This window comes from Nasonia vitripennis (genome assembly GCF_009193385.2).
Source record: "Nasonia vitripennis strain AsymCx chromosome 5 unlocalized genomic scaffold, Nvit_psr_1.1 chr5_random0002, whole genome shotgun sequence".
In the NCBI taxonomy this organism is placed as follows: Eukaryota; Metazoa; Arthropoda; class Insecta; order Hymenoptera; family Pteromalidae; genus Nasonia; species Nasonia vitripennis.
In genome coordinates this window covers 3,064,347-3,086,526 of record NW_022279652.1, presented here as the reverse complement: position 1 = coordinate 3,086,526, position 22,180 = coordinate 3,064,347, and the positions used below count along the sequence as shown (strand labels likewise).

Genomic DNA, 22,180 nt, shown 5'->3' with positions numbered 1-22,180 from the left:
GTTCCGAGAACGTTGTATCTCGAGATTCGCTTCAATTTAGCAAGAATCGCAAAAATAAAAGTGGTTCTTCAAGCGAATCTCGAGATGCGACGTTCTCAAAGCCGCCGCCAAGTTCTCGACGTTCTTCAAGCCGACGACGAGATACGTTTTTCTTCTACTCAGCGGTCGATATATGTTTAACGTACATCCTTAATGATTAATTTACCTCCTTCATTCACCTCTAATCATTATGTGTGTAACTTTATTCTACTTTATCTTCTGAATTTCTTTTCTTACTTCTTTTTTTAACATCAGAATTGATTCCCTCATCAGAATTGCTTCCGTCTTCAGAGTCATCATTTTCATCTTTAGAATCTTCTTCACTCTCAGATTCTTTCTCTCCATTTTCAGATTGACTATCAGGTTGAGATTCTTCATCAGATTTTGTTATATCCTCTGCTTCTCCTTCTTCCGATTCACTTTCGTCTACTTCTTTATCTTCCTTTCTTTTAGTTTTTCCTTTGCCAGGTTTGCTTTTCTTTTTGTCAGTATTATTACATTGTTTGGGTTTTCGAGGTGGCCTATTTAAATCCTACATCTTTGCAGCTATCCACGCACCGACCTCTCGTTTTTGGTCTTCAATTTCAACCGGACTTAAAAGCTTTTCTGTTTTCAAATAGTATTCAAAAATACCTGAAAATAGAAGCATTTTGAATATTTTTTTTTATATTGCTGTATCCTCAAAGGAAGCCTTATGGTAGTGATTGTTAAAATTTTCTTAAAAACGTATCAGAAATATGCTTTAAGGTTTCTAGAAGAGAAATACATGGTTTTTGGAAAAAGTGTGTGTATTTAATATAATCTTAAACATATAGATTTAATTTTACGAGGAAATCTAAGTGCGCTTCCCTGGTAGAATCGTTCAGTAGACACTCGCCAGTCAAAGTGAACTGGCCAGTGAGTTCGGCAGTGACTCGCCAGTAGCTTTGCGATTTTCGTCAGATTTTGAACCGTGCCACTAGCTAAGGACTGCCAAGTGAAATAGAAAAACGTAAGCAGCTCTACATTGATTGATAATTATCTAAACAAACTTATGAAACCAATAAAAGAAGCTTATACAACTATGTATTATTTATGTTTTGACCCGACTTTTGTATTTGAACCCTCACTAAAATAAGTTTTTTGTGAATACAAATTTTTGTAGGTTATGTAACCTGATGCTTCGAATGTATTTTTTTCGTCTTATTCTTGTTGACATACTATTTAAAATTCACCTTTATACGTTTTTGTCTTAATCAAGTGAAAACATACAAAGACAACTCGCAAAACAGTATACGTGTGTACGTATTTTTGGAGGTTAAGCGCATTTTTATTTACGTTTAGCATAACTTGAAATCTTAGCAGTGCTTGGCCAGTGCTTACACAGTCATCATTTTTTAACTGGCCAGTTGGCACTGGCCAGTCACTAGTCTGCTTACCAGTTTCAACCAGGGTTCGCGCACTCCTTATTATGTCATCAACTATATCTTTCCAGAAAGATTTTAAATTTTGACGCCTGCTGAGCACTAACAGTTTAAAGCGTTTGTAGGTTATGTAATAAAATTCGCGTTCCTTAATTCTTGTACCAGGCGACCAATAATCAATTAAATGTTTCATAACAAAGCCCATTAGTTATTTAAAAGAGGATCAATACTTACTATAAACTGCGCCTAATTTTGTCGGATCCGTTTTTCGTTTTGGTTCTTTGTGTTTTGTTCGATTGCAGCTTCTGCCAGTAATGCTGGTCTCTTTTAACTCCTTAATTCCAATGATTGAAACGGCAATTTCCTTTACAAAATGACTGTTAGAATCATTATTTCTAGCAGCATTACTCTTAGCATTATCGTATGCTGTTAAGCTGATGTATACATCGTTACCACAATGAATCTAAAAGTTTGAAAACGATATTTGAAAACAACTTTTTTCGATTACATGTAGAATATAAAAAATTAATTAAAAAACTCACGTTTCCATCTTCTCTCACATACCCCACTTCAATCTTACTCTTTGACATTATTTCAAAAGGATTGATTTTTCGAGAAGCTGTAAACGATAATTAAAAATAAGTATTTATTTTAGATTAAAATAATTTTTTGAATGACAGTTTCTCCAGCTATGTTTATGCCATGACAATTTCAAAGTACATATAAAAACTGTGCAATAACTCTGAAGTTACAGTCCAATTAAAACTATAAATGATGCACCCGGTAAGTATATGTATTTACAAAAACATGTACAAAAATTTTAAAAAATTTTCTCTAGCTATAGTTTTTACTAAAATTTTAAGGGGATGTTGTAGCTAACAACGCGATTTTTCTATTAGGTGAAACTTTTTGAGTAATGCTTGAAATAAAAACCCAGAGCAAAGCGCACTTGCGTTGATAGCTATTATAATCATTTTATCAAAATTACCAGCTCGATCGAACTTTTACGACTCGACAAAACGCCACATAACCTCCAAATAGTTTTATGTACGAAATAATTGTATCATATTCGGTATTTTCATAAATATAACGACCTCAGTGATATCAAAGAATAATTTTAACTTAATTAGAAGTCAGGCAGATTTTTAGATTTTCAGTAACATTTGAAATACAAAATCCCTGATGGCGACTTTGTGAAACTATGGCTACGACATCCCCTTAAGTCCTCTATATTTTTACAAAGCTTTTTTATACAGCTACACGTAATATTTTTTCTTAACGAGATTTGAATTGATTTCATTGCTTTGTTATGTTGAAATAAGTATATATAAGTATAATACACAAAACATTACAGTAAAAGGGGAATAAATATCCGAATCAGAAGTTGAATTGTTGCAAAATAACTTTAATATCTTTGAGGGGATTTTTGTTGAACCAATTCGTGAAAAAGAAGCGGGCGTTTTTCAATTTTTTTGCCCGCGGGTCTGAAAAAAGGTACTTTAGTCCCGCTTAATAGGTCAGAAAAACGCGAAAATCGTGCTTATGTTACAAAAAAACAATTTCGATTTTAACCCATTAAAGCCCATGCTAAGACTGGTTGAGATAGCGACAAACAAACTGTGCTATCCTTTGCATAAGTGAAAAATCAAATATACGTATTTTTTCTTATGTCATTTGCAATTGTTTATAACAAATTATTTAAACAAATTACAAAAAATTTCATAATTTTCAAAATCTGAATACGGAAATCGATTCTGGGGGTAAAATTGAGACGAAAACCCATATAACACTTTTCTGTCAGAGGCCAATTAGTTATTGTAATGTAGGAAGAAACATTCGGCCTCCTGAGAGTGTTTCAAAAAATCGTATAGAATGAAGCTAATTATTGTATTTATCTATCAATATTCCCATGAATTATTGGAAATATGTTCGGTGGAATTGAATTATTGTTCATTGCCGTGTCCTACTTTATATACACGTTCTTGTCCGACATGTTGAAATTCCAATTCCAAAAAATTCCATGAATGTTTTCAACCGTTAGCCCGCCACTCAAACGTGATCTCTAACACGGAAGGATTTGCGAAATGAAATAAACTTACCCAATTACAGTATAAGATCTCAAAATTTATCAGTAAAAAATACTGATATGATTCCACATACCATGCAAGAGAATGAAAACACTATTTGTCAATAGTTTATTTCTACATAAAGATAACAAATTGAACTCTGACAAAAAAGTGTTATATAGGTTTTCGTCTCGATTTTACCTCCAGAATCGATTCCCGCATTCAGATTTTGAAAATTATGATTTTTTTTGTAATTTGTTTAAATAATTTGTTATAAACAATTGCAAATGACATAAGAAAAAATACGTATATTTTATTTTTCACTTATGCAAAGGATGGCACAGTTTGTTTTTTGCTATTCCAGATAGATTTTGCTTGGGACTTGACATGGTCACTTTTTCTCCCCAACATGCAATTGTTTATTCCTACATTACACTAACAAATTGAACTCTGACAAAAAAGTGTTATATAGGTTTTCGTCTCGATTTTACCTCCAGAATCGATTTCCGCGTTCAGATTTTGAAAATTATGAATTTTTTTGTAATTTGTTTAAATTATTAGTTATAAACAATTGCAAATGACATAAGAAAAAATACGTATATTTTAATTTTCACTTATGCAAAGGATAGCACAGTTTGTTTGTCGCTATCTCAACCAGTCTTAGCATGGGCTTTAATGGGTTAAAGAAATACACAATGTTGAAGGAAGCTGGGTGCCAAAGAATTGGCAGCGGTTTTTTTTACGTACAAAAGGAAAACTTGAATCATTGGCCGAAATAGTAGATTACGATACAAGTGGCGTAAGTGGCACTTACTGGCACGGCGAGTTAAGCGCCCGAACGTAGTGAGGGCTCTTACGCCGTGCCCGAAAATCTCACTAGAGACACGCATATCGTTTAATATTTTGTAGCAGTGTCAGCTTTTAATCCATCAATACAAGCTTAGTCGTTGCGTAATCTGTTCTTTCTGTCACCGTGAGGTTAGCACCCGAGCATAGCGAGGGTGTTAAGCACGGTGCCAGAAACGACTACTTTTGCAACGGATAAGCGTGTCTTAATAGTACATTACGATACTAGTGGAATAAATCGTACTTTACGGCACGGCGTGTGTAAGCGCCCGAGCGCAGCGAGTGCGCTTAACACCGTGCCATGAAGAACGACTTATTTCACGTGTATCGTACAATTTTTTATAGCACTGACTAGAATAAATCCTCTGCCACGCTTATCCGTGGAATAAGCAGCCCTTCTTTGCAGCGTGAAGTTAGCGCACGAGCGTAGCGAGTGCGGTTATCACGGTGCAATAAAGGGCTACTTATTCCACGGATAAGCGTAGCATAAGTGAGGATTTTTTCCACGCAGTGCTATACACGCGGATTTAAGCCAGTGCTATAAAAAAGATTCCTCTAATTAGTACATCTTACCGAATTCATCCATCCTATTGATGACCTTCTCCTGTAGATCCATGTTTTTCTTTCTTAATTCCTCACATTCTTGCTTTAAAGATTCTTTAATATCTTTTTCTGTTCTCAACTTATTCTCTAATTCTGATACTTTTTTCTTTAAGTTTTTGTTTTCTTTCTTAAAAGTTTCCTCTTTTTCTTCTTGCTTTTTGAATTTTTTGTTAGAAGATTTTTCTTTATGTTTCAGGGATTTTCCACGTTGCTTTACCTCCTTACTTTTTACAGTCGTCTTCTCTTCTTGTGCACTACTTTCTTTCTGCAGATCAGTTTCTTCCTGCTGATCCTGTTCTTCCTGCAGATCATTTTTTTTCTGCAGATCCTTTTCTTTTTGCAGATCATTTTCTTTCATCTCCTCCGTTTCATTCAAGTTCTGGTTATCATCTTCGGTTTTTTTTTCATTTATTGTATCGTGCGCATCTTCCTTCATTTCGTCTTCTCGTGTTTCACTTGTTTCGCTTTCCTTTTCTATCTCTTCGTGGTTTAGAGTACTTTCTTCCTGGCTGTTCTCTCCATTTTTGTATATTACTGTTCCGTCTTCATTTTCTTTGCCAGCACTGCTTTTCGTTTTCACAGTTTTATCTGCTTTTTTAATCTGGATTCTTAGATGCCATATTTGACTTTTTACCATCTTTTTTGTTTTTTTTTGTTTTTGGTTCGGAATCCTCCTTTTCAGTTCTTTTACATTTTGCAGTTACCTAACAATTATTATAAATTCTATGTATATGAATATAAATTGTGTATTTTAAAAGTCTAAGAACGGCAAAATCTCGAAAAGAAAGCATTTTTGGAAAAAAATCAAGTAAGCTTACAATTTTACAAATATCTTGCCATTTTCAGTCTCTTAAAACACTGCATATGTAATACATAATTATATTGTAGTTGATATCATTAATAATATAATATTTATCCTGGTGGAAATCCCTGGTAGAAATGTAAGCCAACAGTTTGCCATTAGTAAGCCAAATCGGACTTGTTGGCCAACGGTTTAACAAACGCTTCGGTAAAACGTCTGCTTATTTCGTCACGAAAATAATGGAAGAGTTGGCTCACGGATAGCTTGTATAGGAAATCAATACAATAATCTTTCAAAAGGGATATCCAGATCTACAATAGGAGGAGCGCTCCGTGGCTTTCAATACGCAGATGTAAGTTGTGCTGGAAGATGATGTCCAGGTGTCCACCGGAGGAAAAAATAATTTATACAGGAAAAGTATTACATGACTCTTGTCGTTTATGTACGCATAATAATTATATTAAGGCCAACTCAGTTTCTCAGATACTTGGACATCTTCTACTAGAGTCCCCGGTAGCGTGCTCTTTATCTTCGGGCAGAAACTACGTCTATTTATCGAAAGCCACGGAGCACATTACCTAGACATGATTTTTCTCTCCGCGAGATACCTGGACATTGTCTACGAGAGTTCTGGATGATATGTTTATGATTCTCGAGTACGACTTATATCTACACACCAAAAACCACGGGGCGTGCACTACTTCAAATAACATTTGCTTTCATAATCAACACTTGGGCAACAATTTTTGAGTTCCGGGCGACCGGAACGTATGCTCAGGGTGATAATCTACGTAGCCATCGAGAGCTTAGCGTTTGTATGAGTAATTGGGATAGTTATAAGACTAATCTAAATTATAAACATACATAAAAGCATCAAAATTTTATAACATCAATTTTCTATGCTTTTAATTTCTCCAAGCTTTTTCTAACGGTTGGGTTATATCGAGGCAAATCGTTGGCTTACGGGGTTGCCCAATAATTAGTAAGCAAGTCATTTTGGTTGGGTCATTTTCTACCAGGGATGCCCAATTATTTTATGGTAAGATCGCCCAATAATATTGTCCATTTATTAATATTTTAGGGAGATCCCCCCTCTACTCCTTTCGCTGGCCAACACCAAATTAAAAGGTTTTAACTATTAAAATAAAAAAAGGCTTGCCATTACCGCCGTTTACGAAATTATTTTCTGCCCATTCTGTTATGGTTATAAATGTGTTAATGATTACATAAGTTTTTAATTAATTTGCTTTTTGGGTTTAAGATTTAACACAATTTTTACGTCATTGAAGCGCAACGTTGTTATGCAAGGAATTTCCGAAATAGGTAATTTCAAAATCAACCAACACAGTTTCAATATGTTAATGCAAGTTAAAAAAACCAGTTGCATTACAAATTAATCAATTTGAAACACTTAAATCACCCAAAATCACCCCTAAATAAGGATTTGCCATTGTGGAGAGATGGTAGAAATACAAAGTTAATAATAATTACATTTCAGCAGAAATGCAATAGATACAAACAATTATTGCAAAACGTACCATTGTGAGTACAAAAATGCACCCGAAATGATTTCTTCAACAGAATGCAAAGTGAGAAACAAGTTATCTAATTTTCTTATTTTTTTAATTGCCGAAATACAGTAGCGTAAATTTTATCAATATCCAAGTAGTCCGGGCGCTAGAGGGGGTCTTGGTGTTCTTTCGAGGTCCCCTCGGTAACTTGGGTTTACTTTATGTTTTTTGGTGTGCTGAATCCATTTTTCGAGGTTACCAGTCCCAAAAATGGTACGTTTTTGAGTTAGGACCATTTTTAGGTTAAAATCGGTGTTTTTTCAGAATATTCCAGGAAAAAAGTATGATTACCGTTAGTAAACATTTTTTTATAATATAATGACTAATTTAAAGCAGGTTTACCCGTGGTCAAGTCTATCAAAAATACATATTTAATAAAGTACTCGAAAAAATCTAAAGGTGAGGAAGTTGTTCAAAATGTTCCGGCTAGTGGTCCCAAATAAAGTTATTAATACGTTACGGTTTTTTTTACGAGACAGGTAATAGGATTAACACTTTTTCCATTTTCTCGATCATTGACGAGAAGGGAAAAGAGATTAACACTTTTTATTCCGCACTCGACCGAAATGGCCACTTTTTGTGCCTGAAATGCGGGGCAAAAGTGGCACATTCTTCCCGCAAATTTGATTAGCGGGAAAAAAGTAAAATAAGCGGGAAAAAAGTAAAATTTGCGGGAGAAAAGTAAAATAAGCGGGAAAAAAGTAAAAAAATGTACACAAATTTTCAAAATTAAAAAAAATTTTTTTTAATATTTAAAAATTAAAAAAGGAAAGTCTTGTACCCGCTTTTCAGGCTCAAATAGTGGCCTTTCGGCCAAAAGTGGAATAAAATACTATAAGGTAAAATACCCAATAATTGGACACATATGAAAAGCTAAGTAAAAAAATTACAGATTTCAGGCAGATAAATAGCATAAAGTCGAAACTATTAACACTAACGATTAGCTTATAACTTTATCTATTATTAAAAAAAAAATTATACCAGTCACCAATCGTTTTTTAATAAAAAAGTATGTTCAAAAAGTATTTCCATAAACCTGCTGTAGTTGGACAGCAACTGTAAGGTTGGTCCATTAATTGGACAAAGATCAAGACCAGTAGTTGGACGTAAGAATTACATGTGTCTCATAAGGTTTAAGTGTGAAGTAGAGTTTCCCAGTACTAAACTCTATAAAATTTCGAAACCTAACTTCAAATAATTTCCTTTTCATCTTACAATAAATTACAGGTTCCAATTTTCAGAGTGTCCAAGTATTGGGTATTTTAACTTATGCAACACGGGGCGAAAGTAGATTTTTCCTCGGGTGATTACTGCCCTCGCGAAAAATCTACTCAATCTGGCAGTAAACCCACCCGCGGGAAATATCTGCTACTTTCGCCCCTTGTTGCATAATGTACTATTTCGTATCAATTTTTTTATCAGGATCCGAGGCGAGGAATCGATTTAAAATGACTGAAAATTTTTAAACCGACAGGAGAAGTAAACCGATAGCATAAGTAAATGTGAATACCCAATAACATCCTAACCCTTATACACAGAGAGGGAAATTAAAGCTAAATACCCCATAAAATATAAACTCTTATACGCTGACAGGGAAATTAAAACTGAATACCCCACAACTTGCTAACCTTTCTACACATACAGAAGAATTGAAACTCACTAAAAATTTTTCAAAGTAAAAACCCCTTGGAAAGAAAAAGTCTAATAAAAGTAGTAAAATCTCTAAGTATAAAAATGATAAAAATGTCAAGCAAATGTTTTTTTCTTTTTGCTATACGCATTTAAATTTCATTTTTTGGGAAAACTGATTTGAACTTTAATTTTATCTTAATGCATATATCAAAAAATAAATAAATAAATAAAAGTATTTACTTCACATTTTTATATCTAGAGATTTCACTACTTTTATTAGTCTGTTTCTTGCCAAGGTTTTTACTTTTGAAAAAAGACATTGATCGCATCGCGCATATAATCGTATGGCAATATTATATGTACATATTATATACACACAATCGCGTGTCACTGTCACCGAGTAGCAGACGAATGTCGGTAAAGTAGATTAACTGCTGTAATCAGTAGCGTATAATACGTAAGCCACCGGAAGTCACGTGAACGGAGGAAACAAAATATTCGGGTAAACAAATTTAACGAAAAGAAATATACCGAGCAAATTTTCAGCTTGCAATATTAAGTCAATAACGTAATATTTACGGACAAATCTTTTTAGAAATGAAAGAGTAGGTTAATATATTCCAAGTGGATACCAACACATTGCGCGTACGTGCAATAATAATGATTTATATGCAATCGAATTTTTTTTAGGTTAGAAAATTTAATTTCTAAGTATAATAGGGTTGCTATGTCTCGAACCAAACTTTGTCCTTTCTCTTGCCATTGCGCCCCTTGATAACCATTCTAAACAGACCGGACAAGTGAAGCAGAATACCCCATAACCCCTAAACTTTTACACGCAGACAGGAAAATTAAAACTAACTATCCCATAACCTTTATGTACAGAGAGGAAAAAATTAAAACCTAATACCTTATAATCTTCTAACCCTTATGCACAGAAAGGAATATAACATGCAGTTAATTTGCTTATAACAAATGATGAATATACAATTACTAGCTAAATTCAACACGCGCTTCGCGCGTTTAATTTTCTAAGGTTAGAAGTTGAAAATCGTAACTATATTCAGAACGGATATTTGTTTCTCAACCAATGAAATCGCGTCATTAACGGCTTCAAAACATCCGGTCATCCCTTTTTTTAAAAAGAGATCTAAGTAAAATTTAGTTGCCCTCAGTCATGTAATCATTTTGCAAAATTCCAAGTTTATATAACAATAACACGGCGAGAAAATCATGAATAATGTAATGCAATCACGTTTAAACAGTTCCTAACCTCAAATGTTGATAAAATTTTCATACTGTTGTGCTTTGGCAATATCTAGCAGAATCCGCTTAGACAAAAATTGAGAAAATATTAATAACTTGATTTAAGATCACTCGACGGTCATTTAAAACAAGTTTCTTATCTTAAATATTGATAAAAGAAAATTTACACTACTGTATTTCGTCGATATATACAAGAGTCTGCTTTACAAAAAAATGTTAATTTCTTTTCCTTTCTCGTGAAAAATCCATATTTGAGAAAGTATAAATAACTCTATTTGGGCCCACTCGGAGGGCATTTTGAGTGGTTCCTCGCCTTACATTCTATTGAAAAAACTCATGGGCGTGCATTTTCGTATCTCTACACGAAAATTCTCTACACTTAATTTTTATTATTTTACTACACTGCAAAACTCTACACAAGCGTATAAACTATTCTTGTTGCAATGGTATAATAGTAGGTTATGCGATTGTGTAGGGTTCATATGTGTACAGTATGTTTGGTGTCGAATTACCTACTTTGGAAATTTTTTGATTTCTGCATTATGTATGTCAATGAGTGGCACGTGCAGTAGTGAAGCGGAAAGCATAGACTTTGACCTATATATTTAATTCGTGAATCAGTTTCCAGTATAAAATTTGTCAATCCTCTTTACTGTATATTGTGTAATGTTACAATATAATATTGTGTAAAACTGGTTTGATATGCTTACGATTTGGCAAGTCATATCAATATGAATAAAAATTAGAATTACCTGCTCCTATACTGACGCAGGACTTTATGGTATACAAAGTTATCATAATTATAAAAAACAGTAGGAAATTGAAATAAAAAAATATTGTTATAAAAAGTTTACTATTAAACATTAACTGTCACATAAACACAAATCGATTTTTTATGGTTTCATCAAAACAATATATGAGAACTGCAGTATATTTATCCCTTGGGTAGTGTGGAAATTTGCACGCATATTTAACTCATATAATTAATGACACATTCGTAACCCAAAATACGTGTGAGCCAATCAACGTAAAATAACGTAAAAACTCACACAGTTATAAATCTATAACCCAAAATGAGGGGAGCAAAAATCATTAAAATAACGTAAAAAATGTAAAAATGTAAAAAATGTAAAAATGTAAAAAATGTAAAAATGTAAAAAATGTAAAAATGTAAAAAATGTAAAAATGTAAAAAATGTAAAAATGTAAAAAATGTAAAAATGTAAAAAATGTAAAAATGTAAAAAATGTAAAAAATGTAAAAATGTAAAAAATGTAAAAATGTAAAAAATGTAAAAATGTAAAAATGTAAAAATGTAAAAAATGTAAAAATGTAAAAAATGTAAAAATGTAAAAAATGTAAAAAATGTAAAAATGTAAAAAATGTAAAAAATGTAAAAATGTAAAAAATGTAAAAATGTAAAAAATGTAAAAAATGTAAAAATGTAAAAAATGTAAAAAATGTAAAAATGTAAAAAATGTAAAAAATGTAAAAATGTAAAAGAAGAAACGCTAAAGTATGGAAAAGTGATAATGTAAATGAAGATAGAATAAAGAAATCCGAATTGTAGAATTGTAGAAGGACTGAATGTAGTTTGAAAGCCTGCAACCCTATTGAAAAATCTTACGCCAAAATCTCATCTAACCAATTTTCTGCTTTTTACGCGTTTTAAACCATTATCAGTCGATTCGTGACTTTTTTAAAAAAATTCAAATTTAGAAAAATTTTCAAAAATTGGACTTCATATTTTTTAAGTCAAAATTTGTGATAAATTTTCTTTATAGTTCGAATTTTTCAAAAAAGCCTTGATTGACTTAAAATGGTTTGAAAAGCGTGAAAAACAAAAAATTGGTTAGATGAGATTTTAGCATAAGATCTCACGTGAGATCTCACGTGAGATTCTTCAATAGGGAAGGGTGTATATTGTTATGTAAATGTATATTTATGTATTTATGTGAATAAAGATTAGAATTATTTATTAATGTAAAATATAATGAAAGAGATATGAAAAGTGGTGAATTATATAAGTTATTTATGTAAACCGAGTCCATTTCTGGGCCAAAAGGCTGAAATTATGAAATAAATAAAAATAAAAATATTAGTGCCAAGACTGTGCGTTACTGTGCCGAATGATGCCAAAACCATGCCGTACTGTGCCAAAACTGTGCTAACCCTGGTGTAAGTTTTTATTTAAATTTCAAGAAATAAAAATGAATAACGACAATTAATGAAAAATACTAACGAACAATAAGCTACAATTAAACATAAAATTAAATAAAAATTAAATATAAATAATAGGAAATAATATCTTTTAAAAAAATTAACTTTTAAAAAAGTCAAAGGTTAGGCGAGTTGATATATTCCGCAATGAAATTTTAGATAGAAAAGAACTGAGATCAATCAAACAAAGCCAAGTTTATTATATTTAATCGTAATGAAGCGAGGGACTACTCTCAAGATAATTACTACGTAACTTGCCATGCCCGTTTCATTGTACTTATAGTCTTTGTATGACGTTCTGATACATAAAAAGGAAATTTCAGTTGTTCACCAATAAACAAAATGAAAATGAAAACGTAATATTTTTATCACTAACATGAAATCACTGATTGTTCTGATATACACCACCCTTGAATTATTTCTACACCTAGACACCAAAAAACCACGGTGCGAACTACCCAGACCTCGTAATCATCCACCATGTACACCTAGACGCCGTCCTCGTATGATTTATTTACCTAAACACCAAAAACCACGGAACGCACCACCTTGACCTTGTCATCAGCCACCCTGTACACCTAGACGCCGTCCTCGTATGATTTATTTACCTAAACACCAAAAACCACGGGGTGAATTACCTAGATGTCGTCATCGGCCACCCTGTACACCTAGACACCGTACTTGAATGATTTTTGTACCAAGACCCCGGAAACAACCTGAACTTATCATTGGCTATCCTGGCAAGCTAGTTACTGGTTACTGCTCCGGAACGCAAATTATGCACCGGCAACCTCTTAATTCTAAATATCGTAATATATTATTACTGTTCAAAAACATAACCTTAAAATCAAGCAGACAATTTAAACACATTTAATCTACGTAACTTATAGAAATCTGTGGGAAAGCGATACCCAACTGCATTACACATAATAGCTTATGTGGCCAACTTCACGCTCCTACCACTTTTAGGCTAGAAAGCTAACTTTACGGACCTACCACACTGGAGAAGAAAGTAGAGATACTGTTTTGAGCATTCGTGATATATAAACTCGTTTATTATTAAACGAAACGGCTTTTTAACAAATATTTTCATTGGAAACCATAGTTTAGCTCAGAAAACATATTGATAGGCCAAAAAAACTCACGAACAGTAACAATAAGCATTTTTTTCTGTATCATGAAAAATTCGAACACCAATATAGAAGTAAATAGTGTCACGGGTGCCGCGGCTTCATCTGCTTCTCAAACTCGCCTTCGTGGCGCTACTGTGCCACTTGATTAAATACTGTTAGTCCAAATTGAGACAAATTTATTTATCATTATTTGTAATTATCTTTTAAAATATATTTCTAACAGAGTAATTTTTTTTTATTTTCACGTATTTAAAAAAAAAGCCTAAGCCTGGGCGTGAACCTCAGATCTTTAGATTGGTAGACTTACAACTTGACCACTTAGCCATTATATGACTTGATACGTAAATCTCATAATGTTATATATGTAGTGATGTACCATGTACATATACTTACATGTGGAATGACTATTACATTAAAATGCGCTAGAACATACATCGTTTTACGTGTGGACACGTCACAGGGTGCAATACCCCGCACACGATCCGCGGATTAAATTAAAATCAAATCAATATAATATAATTTATAAATTCTAAAGTCACTCGACTATGTTTCAGAAATTCAAGAATGCTCCGCTGCCCCGCTCTGACACGTAAACAACACCGCAGAGTAGCCAGGAACGGCGGGAGAGGAGCATAATAAAGATTGCGTAACAAAAGCGAGCACGCACCGGCGTAGCTTTCACCTATGAATACATGTATGCGTGCTGTCTAGGAGCAAGCGATAACGCGGCAGCTGCGAAGCGTACACAGCTTTGCTCGCTAATATTTGTATAGGTGCGAGATATGCGAGGGTGTGATTAATTTCGGTGGCTCGATTCGCGCTCGCATAGAATGATATAAAAGGACCTGCGCGGCCTAGTATATTCATTAGCTCTGGCCCAATTTAAGCGCACTAGTCTCTACTCAAGAGCAATTTACACCTTGAGTAGAAATACTTAGAAATATTTTTTCAAATTAAACTTGTTCAAATGATAACGCAATTTCGGCGTATAATTTGAACAAGTTTAATTTGAAATAATAAAAAGATAACCGAAATCCAACAAAAAAGTACAGTTTTTTACATTTTTTTACGTTTGATTACAATTTATTACAATTTATTACAATTTATTACAATTTATTACATTTTTTTTCCACTAGGGCTTACACGCACTGTTACATTAATGCATGTATTACACGCATTTTATAATGAATTATTATTTATGTAATAACTTGAATGGTCTTATATACTAACCATCACAGATTCTTACCACTTGCGAGTAATAAAATCCAGACGCCATCTGGCGACGAGTCATTCTTAATCGTTTCTTATAATTCAATCGTTTTGCATAATCGCAATGGATCTTTATTTTTGGTATAAAATTTGATGGCATCTAAACGTTTTTAATCTGTTGCAATGCTCTTTATATTGTCTGAAATTTGCTGGATCATGATGTAGTGTTATCGTTTTTAATCTAGATTAATTTAATGGTTCTTAACATATAATATTAGTAGAAGATTTTAATACTTTTTAATTGTTTATTGTTCAATACAATAAAAATGTTGCGGAAATGATAAATGTGAAAAACTTTGAGTAATTGTGTTGGAATGTAAAATAATGTGGAAATTAAAAATTTTACATTTAAATTTGGAGCATCACTAACATGAACAATATATGATTTAAAGTAGTAATATTCACATGCGAAGAGTCAGCTAGTACAAAAATTATTAAATTATCATAAGTATTTCTCATACTACAAAGAGCATTAATTTAAGCCGTAAAACGTGCTATTTCGCGGCGAAAAGTGAAAAGTGCTAGTCTTTGCGGCGAATAACCAAATGTACTAGTCTTCGGTGCGTGATCTGAAATGTACTACTCTTCGTAGGAAGCGATGATGTATTATCTCACATTTACAAAATATTATTAAATTTAAAGACTAAGATGTACAGTTTTAATGCACTCAAATTTTTGAGAGTGGAGTAATGCAACTTCTATCTAGGAGCTCCAGATCGCCAATCACTGAGTCTAGTAAGAACGCTCCGTAGTTATAAGAATGCTTTCAAACGGCGCCGAATTTTTAATTGGTGTAATTCGGATTCATCAACTAACAATCACAAAGAATTAAAGTTTATCACTTTTAATTGCATTATAAGTAGTAAAAAATGATTTCAATGATTTGCATTAAATATGATTAAAAAAAAAACGATATAATTATGTATTATTTGCGATTTCTATATCAATACTGTATATTAAAAACGATTAAAATGATTTCAATTATATGCTATTAGAAACAATTTCATTTTTATCATTATTACGATTAACTTAGAAACAATCAAATATAATTAAAATGTATTACTTTTAGTTATAATATAGTCTTTTAAAAACGATACGATTACTTTGGATTAAACCTGACTGAATAATAATCTAAAAATGAGTGGAAGAATTCAGAGTGAGTTCAGACAAAGGAAAGGGTTTGAGTGAGTGAAGGTTTATTTTATATTAATAAACACGATTTCGCGGTATACAAAAGGCACTTGCTGTGGCGTAAAAACCCTCACGGTTTAGAGGGAAAAGCCTCAGCAAGTGTAAGCTTTATTGAAAATAACAAAAAGGAAATTATACAAATTAAAGAAAAGAAAAGTGACTATAGTAGACAAAATGATACAGAGAGACGCACGCAGAGACGCAAAGACGCGAGGCACCTTTTTCGCACGCACAGAGAGCTCTCTTACCGCTAAAACAGCAAGCAAAAGTCGACGCTAAAGAGGGCGTTGAGCAGGCCTCGCCGTAATCCGCCGCTGCTTCCGTCCTGGTCCCTGAGGTCTGGAAGCCGGGCCTGGGGAGCGAGAAGATACGCAACCGCATACCAAGCGCGCCCTGACGTCTCGGGGAGCCAGATGCTTGGCACGAGGGCAACAAGGTGTTGCCGCAGCTCGTTCGCCCTGGAAGGAACCACGTCCACAACGTAGGCATCTTCCCAAAGCACACTTAGCCTAACGCCTCGAGACACACACACACACACGCGAACTACGCGATCGCGAATTTTCCGCAAAACGCAAAACACTGATGCAGAACGAAGTGAAGTTAGAAGGGCAGATCTCAAATTCACTTTACAAAGCAAACGTAGAAAAGCGCAAGAAAGCTAAACGTACGAGTCGCTTGGCAGTCCTAATAGGAGTGAGCGCGCGCGGGCCCTTCGCGCGCTCGTGAGCGGGACTGGCGTCGCGCGCTTCAACGCATGCACGTGTGCTGCTCAACGTCACAAAGGAGAGCGCACAGCGGCGCGAAATTCAAATACCCAAACCCTCATCTACACTACTTAACTGATTAAAAATGAACTAAACATTCCGCCCGCCTTTGTCTAACAGACGAACTAACTACCTGGAACTTATTCAAGTCTTCTTACCCTCTCCCTCGATATGTAACGGACAGAGACGAGCAACATGACGACGAAGAGAAATGGTAGCAGTCTTCGCTGTAACCACAGGGACAAGATTATCTGGACCTGGATGAACCTCCACGATTCGTCCTAACAGCCATTTGGATGGAGGATAACGATCATCCTTGATAAGAACGAGCCTACCTATGTAAAAATTCTCGGTGGGATTCCTCCACTTTTCTCGCTGCCGCAAATGGAGGAGGTATTCCGACGACCAACGATTCCAAAATTGATTGCGTATCCGCTGGAGCAGCTGAAGGCGACTCAAACGATTCAGAGGCACGTCCGGCGAATCAGCATCAGGAATCAACGCTGAGGCACTTCCTGTCAAAAAGTGAAAGGGTGTCAACGCATGAAGATTATCGATGTCGGAAGTCAAAGCCCCTAATGGACGAGAATTAAGACACGCTTCTGTCTCAACGAGAGCTGTCGAAAGCTCCTCGAACATGAGAGTGTGTTCAACTACGACCCGCTTCAAGTGGTACTTCACGGACTTCACACCGGCTTCCCACAAACCTCCGTAATGTGGACTGCTAGGAGGAATGAACACCCACTCCGTTCTGTCATTCGCAAGAACTGAGGCAACCTTCTGATAAAAATCCGACGCCCGCTGGAACATCGACTTCAGCTCGTTGTCAGCTCCATGGAAGTTGGTGGCGTTATTGCTGTAGAGCTTATAGTACACCCTTCGTCTACCAACGAATCGACGGTACACACTGATAAAAGTGGCTGTCATCAGATCGCTCACCAGCTCCAAATGTATCGCTCGGGTGGAAAAACAAACAAAGACAACGATGTATCCCTTGTACGACTTGTATCCTCGACCCTTCGTTGTACGAACCTGAATTTGATCAGCGTAGTCTAACCCTGAAATTGAAAACGGCCTACTAGCATGCACTCGATCGGCAGGAAGATATCCCATTATATCTTCATTCGTCTTTCTTCTTTCATACATTCTGCTATGTCGAACTCGAGCATGGCGAAATATTTTGTTGTTGGATTCCTGGGCTTTTTCTGAAAAATACCCAATAGGTCCATCAAATGTCCTCATAATGTCACATCCATGTATTAGCACTTTATGCACAGAAGGTGGCATCTTATACCATGGGTAAATTTCTGTGCATTTTTTAGCAGTTTCCAAGCAATATTTTTTAAATGCGTTTAAATTAACTTCTTTTGTGCAAGATATAATTTGTAGAATTACATGCATTCTAATTAATAACTCTTCGTCTACACCGATAATTTGAGATACTGCTTTAGATTTGGCAAAAAAAGAACGTGCCACATTTCCTGTGTTAGTTGTTCCAGAACCTTGCGACTACATCTACCGTTAAACCAAGTTTGCTCGTTAAAGACTGCTGAACTAACGATTTTCTCTCTTTTTTCAAATCTTTATCTGAACCTCTTGCTGATCCTTTCTTAAAATCTAGATTGTAAGAAATATGTAAAATATATTCCATGGATCGAATCCAGGTGTGTAAGATAGGATATCCCCATTGGTAAAACTCTGTATTGCCCTGAAGTTTTATGACAAAATTCATATCATTAATATCTTTAGGACTAACTCCACAAATGTTGCAGCGAGAAGAAGCCTTTTGTTTAGTTAAAACATTGCATACTTTGCCATCTATCATGGTACATTTTATGTCAAATGCTACGTCAAAAGCCATCTCCATACAGTCAAAGTTATCATTTTTTATTTTCTTTAGCAATGCTGAAATATTTTCGTAATGTTTCTCGGTTACTTTATCGCTTTCTTTAAGAAATTTGAAAGTTATTGGACGACAATAAAACACGGATAAAGGTTTTTTGTTAAACCATAAAATTTCGTTTTTTGTAGTCCTTAGCTGCAGAGGTACAAAATTACAAATAAATACAGAAGCGTCAGTGGCTGTATTTTGATAAACAGAATTATCATCGCTTGATTCGAGATCGGTGGAGTCGACATCACTAAAATTCCATTTTTGTCTTGTCGTCTGTTGTCCTGAAGCTCCATCCATTCCCCACTTGCCCACAAATATTAAACTTTTCGTTGCATTTGTTAATACTTCTTTACCTAAAGTCATTAGAATCCGTTTTATAGTATGTTCTAGCAAAGATATAAAATGAACTTTCGCTCCACTATTATAACAAGTGATATGCTCAGGGTAACAAGCTTTCTTAGCTTCTACGATTGCAGAATAAGGTGGATATAATTTATTTCCATGCATATTGTAAGTATAGTTCCTTAATGTCTCATATGTTCGTTTTGTTAAATCTAAGTCCATAAACATCGATAATACTTTATTTGTATATTCGGTACTAAATAAATTTTCTATAGTATCCGTAGTATTATCTGCTGAAGATGTTTGTTCTTTTAATTTTAGCACCAACGATAGCTCCTCTTTAGAATGCTTTACAGAGATTTCTCGAGCTCGTCTATTTTTTGTTTTTGAACATCCTTTGTCATAACTTATATGAGGTCGACTTATATTACGAACATTAGAAAATTTTTCAGAAATACGTGAAGTATTACTAGTAAATAATGTTAAAGCTTCATTATTGATATTGAAGTATTCATATTTGATGTTGAAGTATTTATATTTGACGTTGAAGCTTCGTCAAGTAACTGAATCACAAAAGAATTTTCAAAAAATTCTTTGTGTTTAGATTTAAAAACATCTTTCTTTTGAGAAACATCTTGCCATTTTTTTATATTTTGGAAAAAATGATTTGGTTAGTTGGTTTCTTAGATGCTGTGTATGTCTTTCAGAAAGTGCATACTTTATTTTTACATCATTTACAACTATGTCGAGAATACAATTCTGCTCATTAGGATGATTCCATATTAATTCAAATAAATATGAGTGTTCTATATTGAGTAACATTATTTTAGCTCTTAAATAATTCTGCGTTGTAGTTATTTAATAAATTTTCATACACCTTCAGAAAATTATTATTGACAAAGTAAATACCATTTCGTTTTCACCTAAGTATTTATTTTATTAAGAAAATCAATATGTCTGCCATTATTTCATTTCAAAATAAATCTTAAAAATCACTACTGCTGATATGAAATATAAGAAAAAAGTTAAGTAATTTTACATCCTCAATTAAAATTGAAGTCCATGTGTTTATTAATGTAGAAAGAGAAAATATGAAATAAAAGTTGATTGATTCTTTAGTCGCAGCTGTATTAATTAACAAAAAATAAATACATAGAATTAGAATCAATAGAACGCACGCATGCCTTATATTATGACAGATGTAATAGAAAAAATTTTACTGAAGAGAAATATTCTTAGATTTGACGGAAGAAAACTTAATTTAAATTTAAACTTTTTTTTTCAATATGATAAAATAAACATTTGTACGTATTATACTATAATCTAATATATTCAAAAAGTAAACATTTAGCCATCGAAAAATCGTATGATCAATAGATTTAATTATATTTGTATGTATTATACTATAGTCTAATAAATTCAAAATGTAAACATTTAGCCATCGAAAAATCGTATGATCAATATTTGTATGTATTATACTATAATCTAATAAATTCAAAAATAAACATTTAACCATCAAACACTCGTATGATCAATAGATTTAATTATATTAAATCATACTACAATATAATAAATTCGAGAAATCTTCAAAAAATTCTGATAGAATTTCAACGTATTTTTTTATTTAATCTAAGAAATTTTTTTTCAGTAAATTTTTTTCTAAAGTCTATCATTCTCAAGTAAAAAATTCTGGAAATTGTTCACGATTTTCCCGCGTTAGCCGCCATTTTATGTGCTTTTACCCTTTTTTTTCTAAATTTAAACTGTGACACTGAAATTTAAGTCTCGAGGACACGATTTCTTCGCTCTAAACATTAAATCTTAAATGATTTCAATGTGAAAAATCGACATGAATAAAGATTTTTTTTAAACCATGTTTTATTGCTTGTGGTTTGGTAGGGGTGGTTTCTAGGGGTTAAGCTGGTTAGGGGGAGGTATTTAGGTTATTAGCTGGCTTATGGTGTATGGTTTAATTATTTTAAGAAAAAATAAAGCGATTTAACTCGCTGTTCCCAGGGTTAGTCTAGTTAGCCTGCTTGTGGTTTGGTAGGGGTGTTTTCTAGGGGTTAAGCGGGTTAGGGGAAGGTGATACAATAATTTCCGCACCTGTAGCTTAAACTTGATGCTTTTTTAAAGAGTTAAAAAAAAATCATGGCTCTACGATTAAAAATGACGCGTGGCTCGAATTTTGTCCATTTTCTCGAACTAAGCGAGATAACGAAGAAAATCTGGTTAACAGCTCCGGTTCTGACGGTACATTCTTCGTGTGGAGAGCTCGCCGAGTCTCTGCTGGCTGTGGCCACTTGTTCGGAGCTTGTGAAAGCCAGCTAGGTCCATGCCATCACAGACTAGTTCCTACTAGCTCCGCTGGTCCAGAACCTCGAGTCGCCAAATCCACGGGATTCTCCTTAGTAGGTACGTGCACCGATGTCACCGACGGCAACTCGGTTTGAATGTACGACACCCTATTTGCAACGAAGGTCTTCCAATGACAAGGATGCTTTCGAAGCCATGTAAGAACAATCTGACTGTCAGACCAAGCAAAAACTGGAGTCGCACTAAGAAAATCGAGTTTCCTAACGTGGCAAAGGAGCTTAACGAGAAGCGCAGCCCCGCAAAGCTCTAAGTTAGGAATACTGACCGTCTTTACCGGAGAAACCTTCGTCTTGACAGCTAGAAGAGACACACTGAATGTGCCGTCTCCCTTGTTGACTCGCAGATATACAGCAGCAGCATAAGCTCGAGAAGATGCGTCCGAGAAACCGTGTAGCTGGTAAGAACGAGTGGAAGTGACACCTAACCACCTATTGATTGACAAGGACGGCAGCTCGGACAACGACTTACAATAAGCATACCATCGCTCGCGAGTAGTAAGAAGGGCCATATAGCGAGACAGGCGTTATTGATTTTCCCCCTCCCCTCGGCTTCGGGGCCTAGGCCGGTATAGCGCACATCCCCCTTTATCTCGTTATCTCTCTCTCGGCCTGGGGGTCTGTTATGGTGTAGGGCATTTTTGATTTTTCGAGAGGCAGATAAGGTGTATCTGTTGCTAAGTGGACATTAAATAATGTAACAGATATGTCCTTATTTGAGACTGACATGGTGTAGAAGCGCTAAATTTGCGCTCTCCACTTTCAGAT

The 22,180-nt window shown here is 34.4% G+C and overlaps 2 protein-coding genes across 2 annotated transcripts; both read right to left on the bottom strand.

The window, feature by feature from the left end:
• Positions 1–241: 241 nt before the first annotated feature.
• On the bottom strand, positions 242–5,594 carry LOC116417800 (SUN domain-containing protein 2-like). Its single transcript, XM_031932856.1, has 6 exons — positions 5,175–5,594; positions 4,928–5,063; positions 1,985–2,061; positions 1,677–1,905; positions 602–672; positions 242–517 (listed from the first exon to the last, which is right to left on the bottom strand). The coding sequence occupies exons 1-6, from the start codon at positions 5,592–5,594 to the stop codon at positions 242–244; spliced, it is 1,209 nt and encodes a 402-aa protein (XP_031788716.1).
• An 11,354-nt stretch (positions 5,595–16,948) lies between these two features.
• LOC103318054 lies at positions 16,949–18,119 on the bottom strand. The gene is made up of 3 exons (XM_031932855.1): positions 18,099–18,119; positions 17,949–18,009; positions 16,949–17,862 (listed from the first exon to the last, which is right to left on the bottom strand). The coding sequence occupies exons 1-3, from the start codon at positions 18,117–18,119 to the stop codon at positions 16,949–16,951; spliced, it is 996 nt and encodes a 331-aa protein (XP_031788715.1).
• Between the last annotated feature and the right edge of the window lie 4,061 nt (positions 18,120–22,180).

Bases quoted from the DNA above. Each gene is read 5' to 3' on its own strand.
- LOC116417800 (XM_031932856.1), bottom strand. From the start codon at position 5,594: ATGGTAAAAAGTCAAATATGGCATCTAAGAATCCAGATTAAAAAAGCA. The intron at 5,064-5,174 runs GTAAAGCAACGT...AAAAACTTAAAG, and splicing joins CGACTGTAAAAAGTAAGGAG to AAAAAAGTATCAGAATTAGA. The intron at 2,062-4,927 runs GTAAGATGTACT...TATCGTTTACAG, and splicing joins CAATAGGATGGATGAATTCG to CTTCTCGAAAAATCAATCCT.
- LOC103318054 (XM_031932855.1), bottom strand. From the start codon at position 18,119: ATGCACAGAAATTTACCCATG. The intron at 18,010-18,098 runs GTATAAGATGCC...GGTATTTTTCAG, and splicing joins TGCACAGAAATTTACCCATG to AAAAAGCCCAGGAATCCAAC. The intron at 17,863-17,948 runs GTATGAAAGAAG...TTTCAATTTCAG, and splicing joins CGAGTTCGACATAGCAGAAT to GGTTAGACTACGCTGATCAA.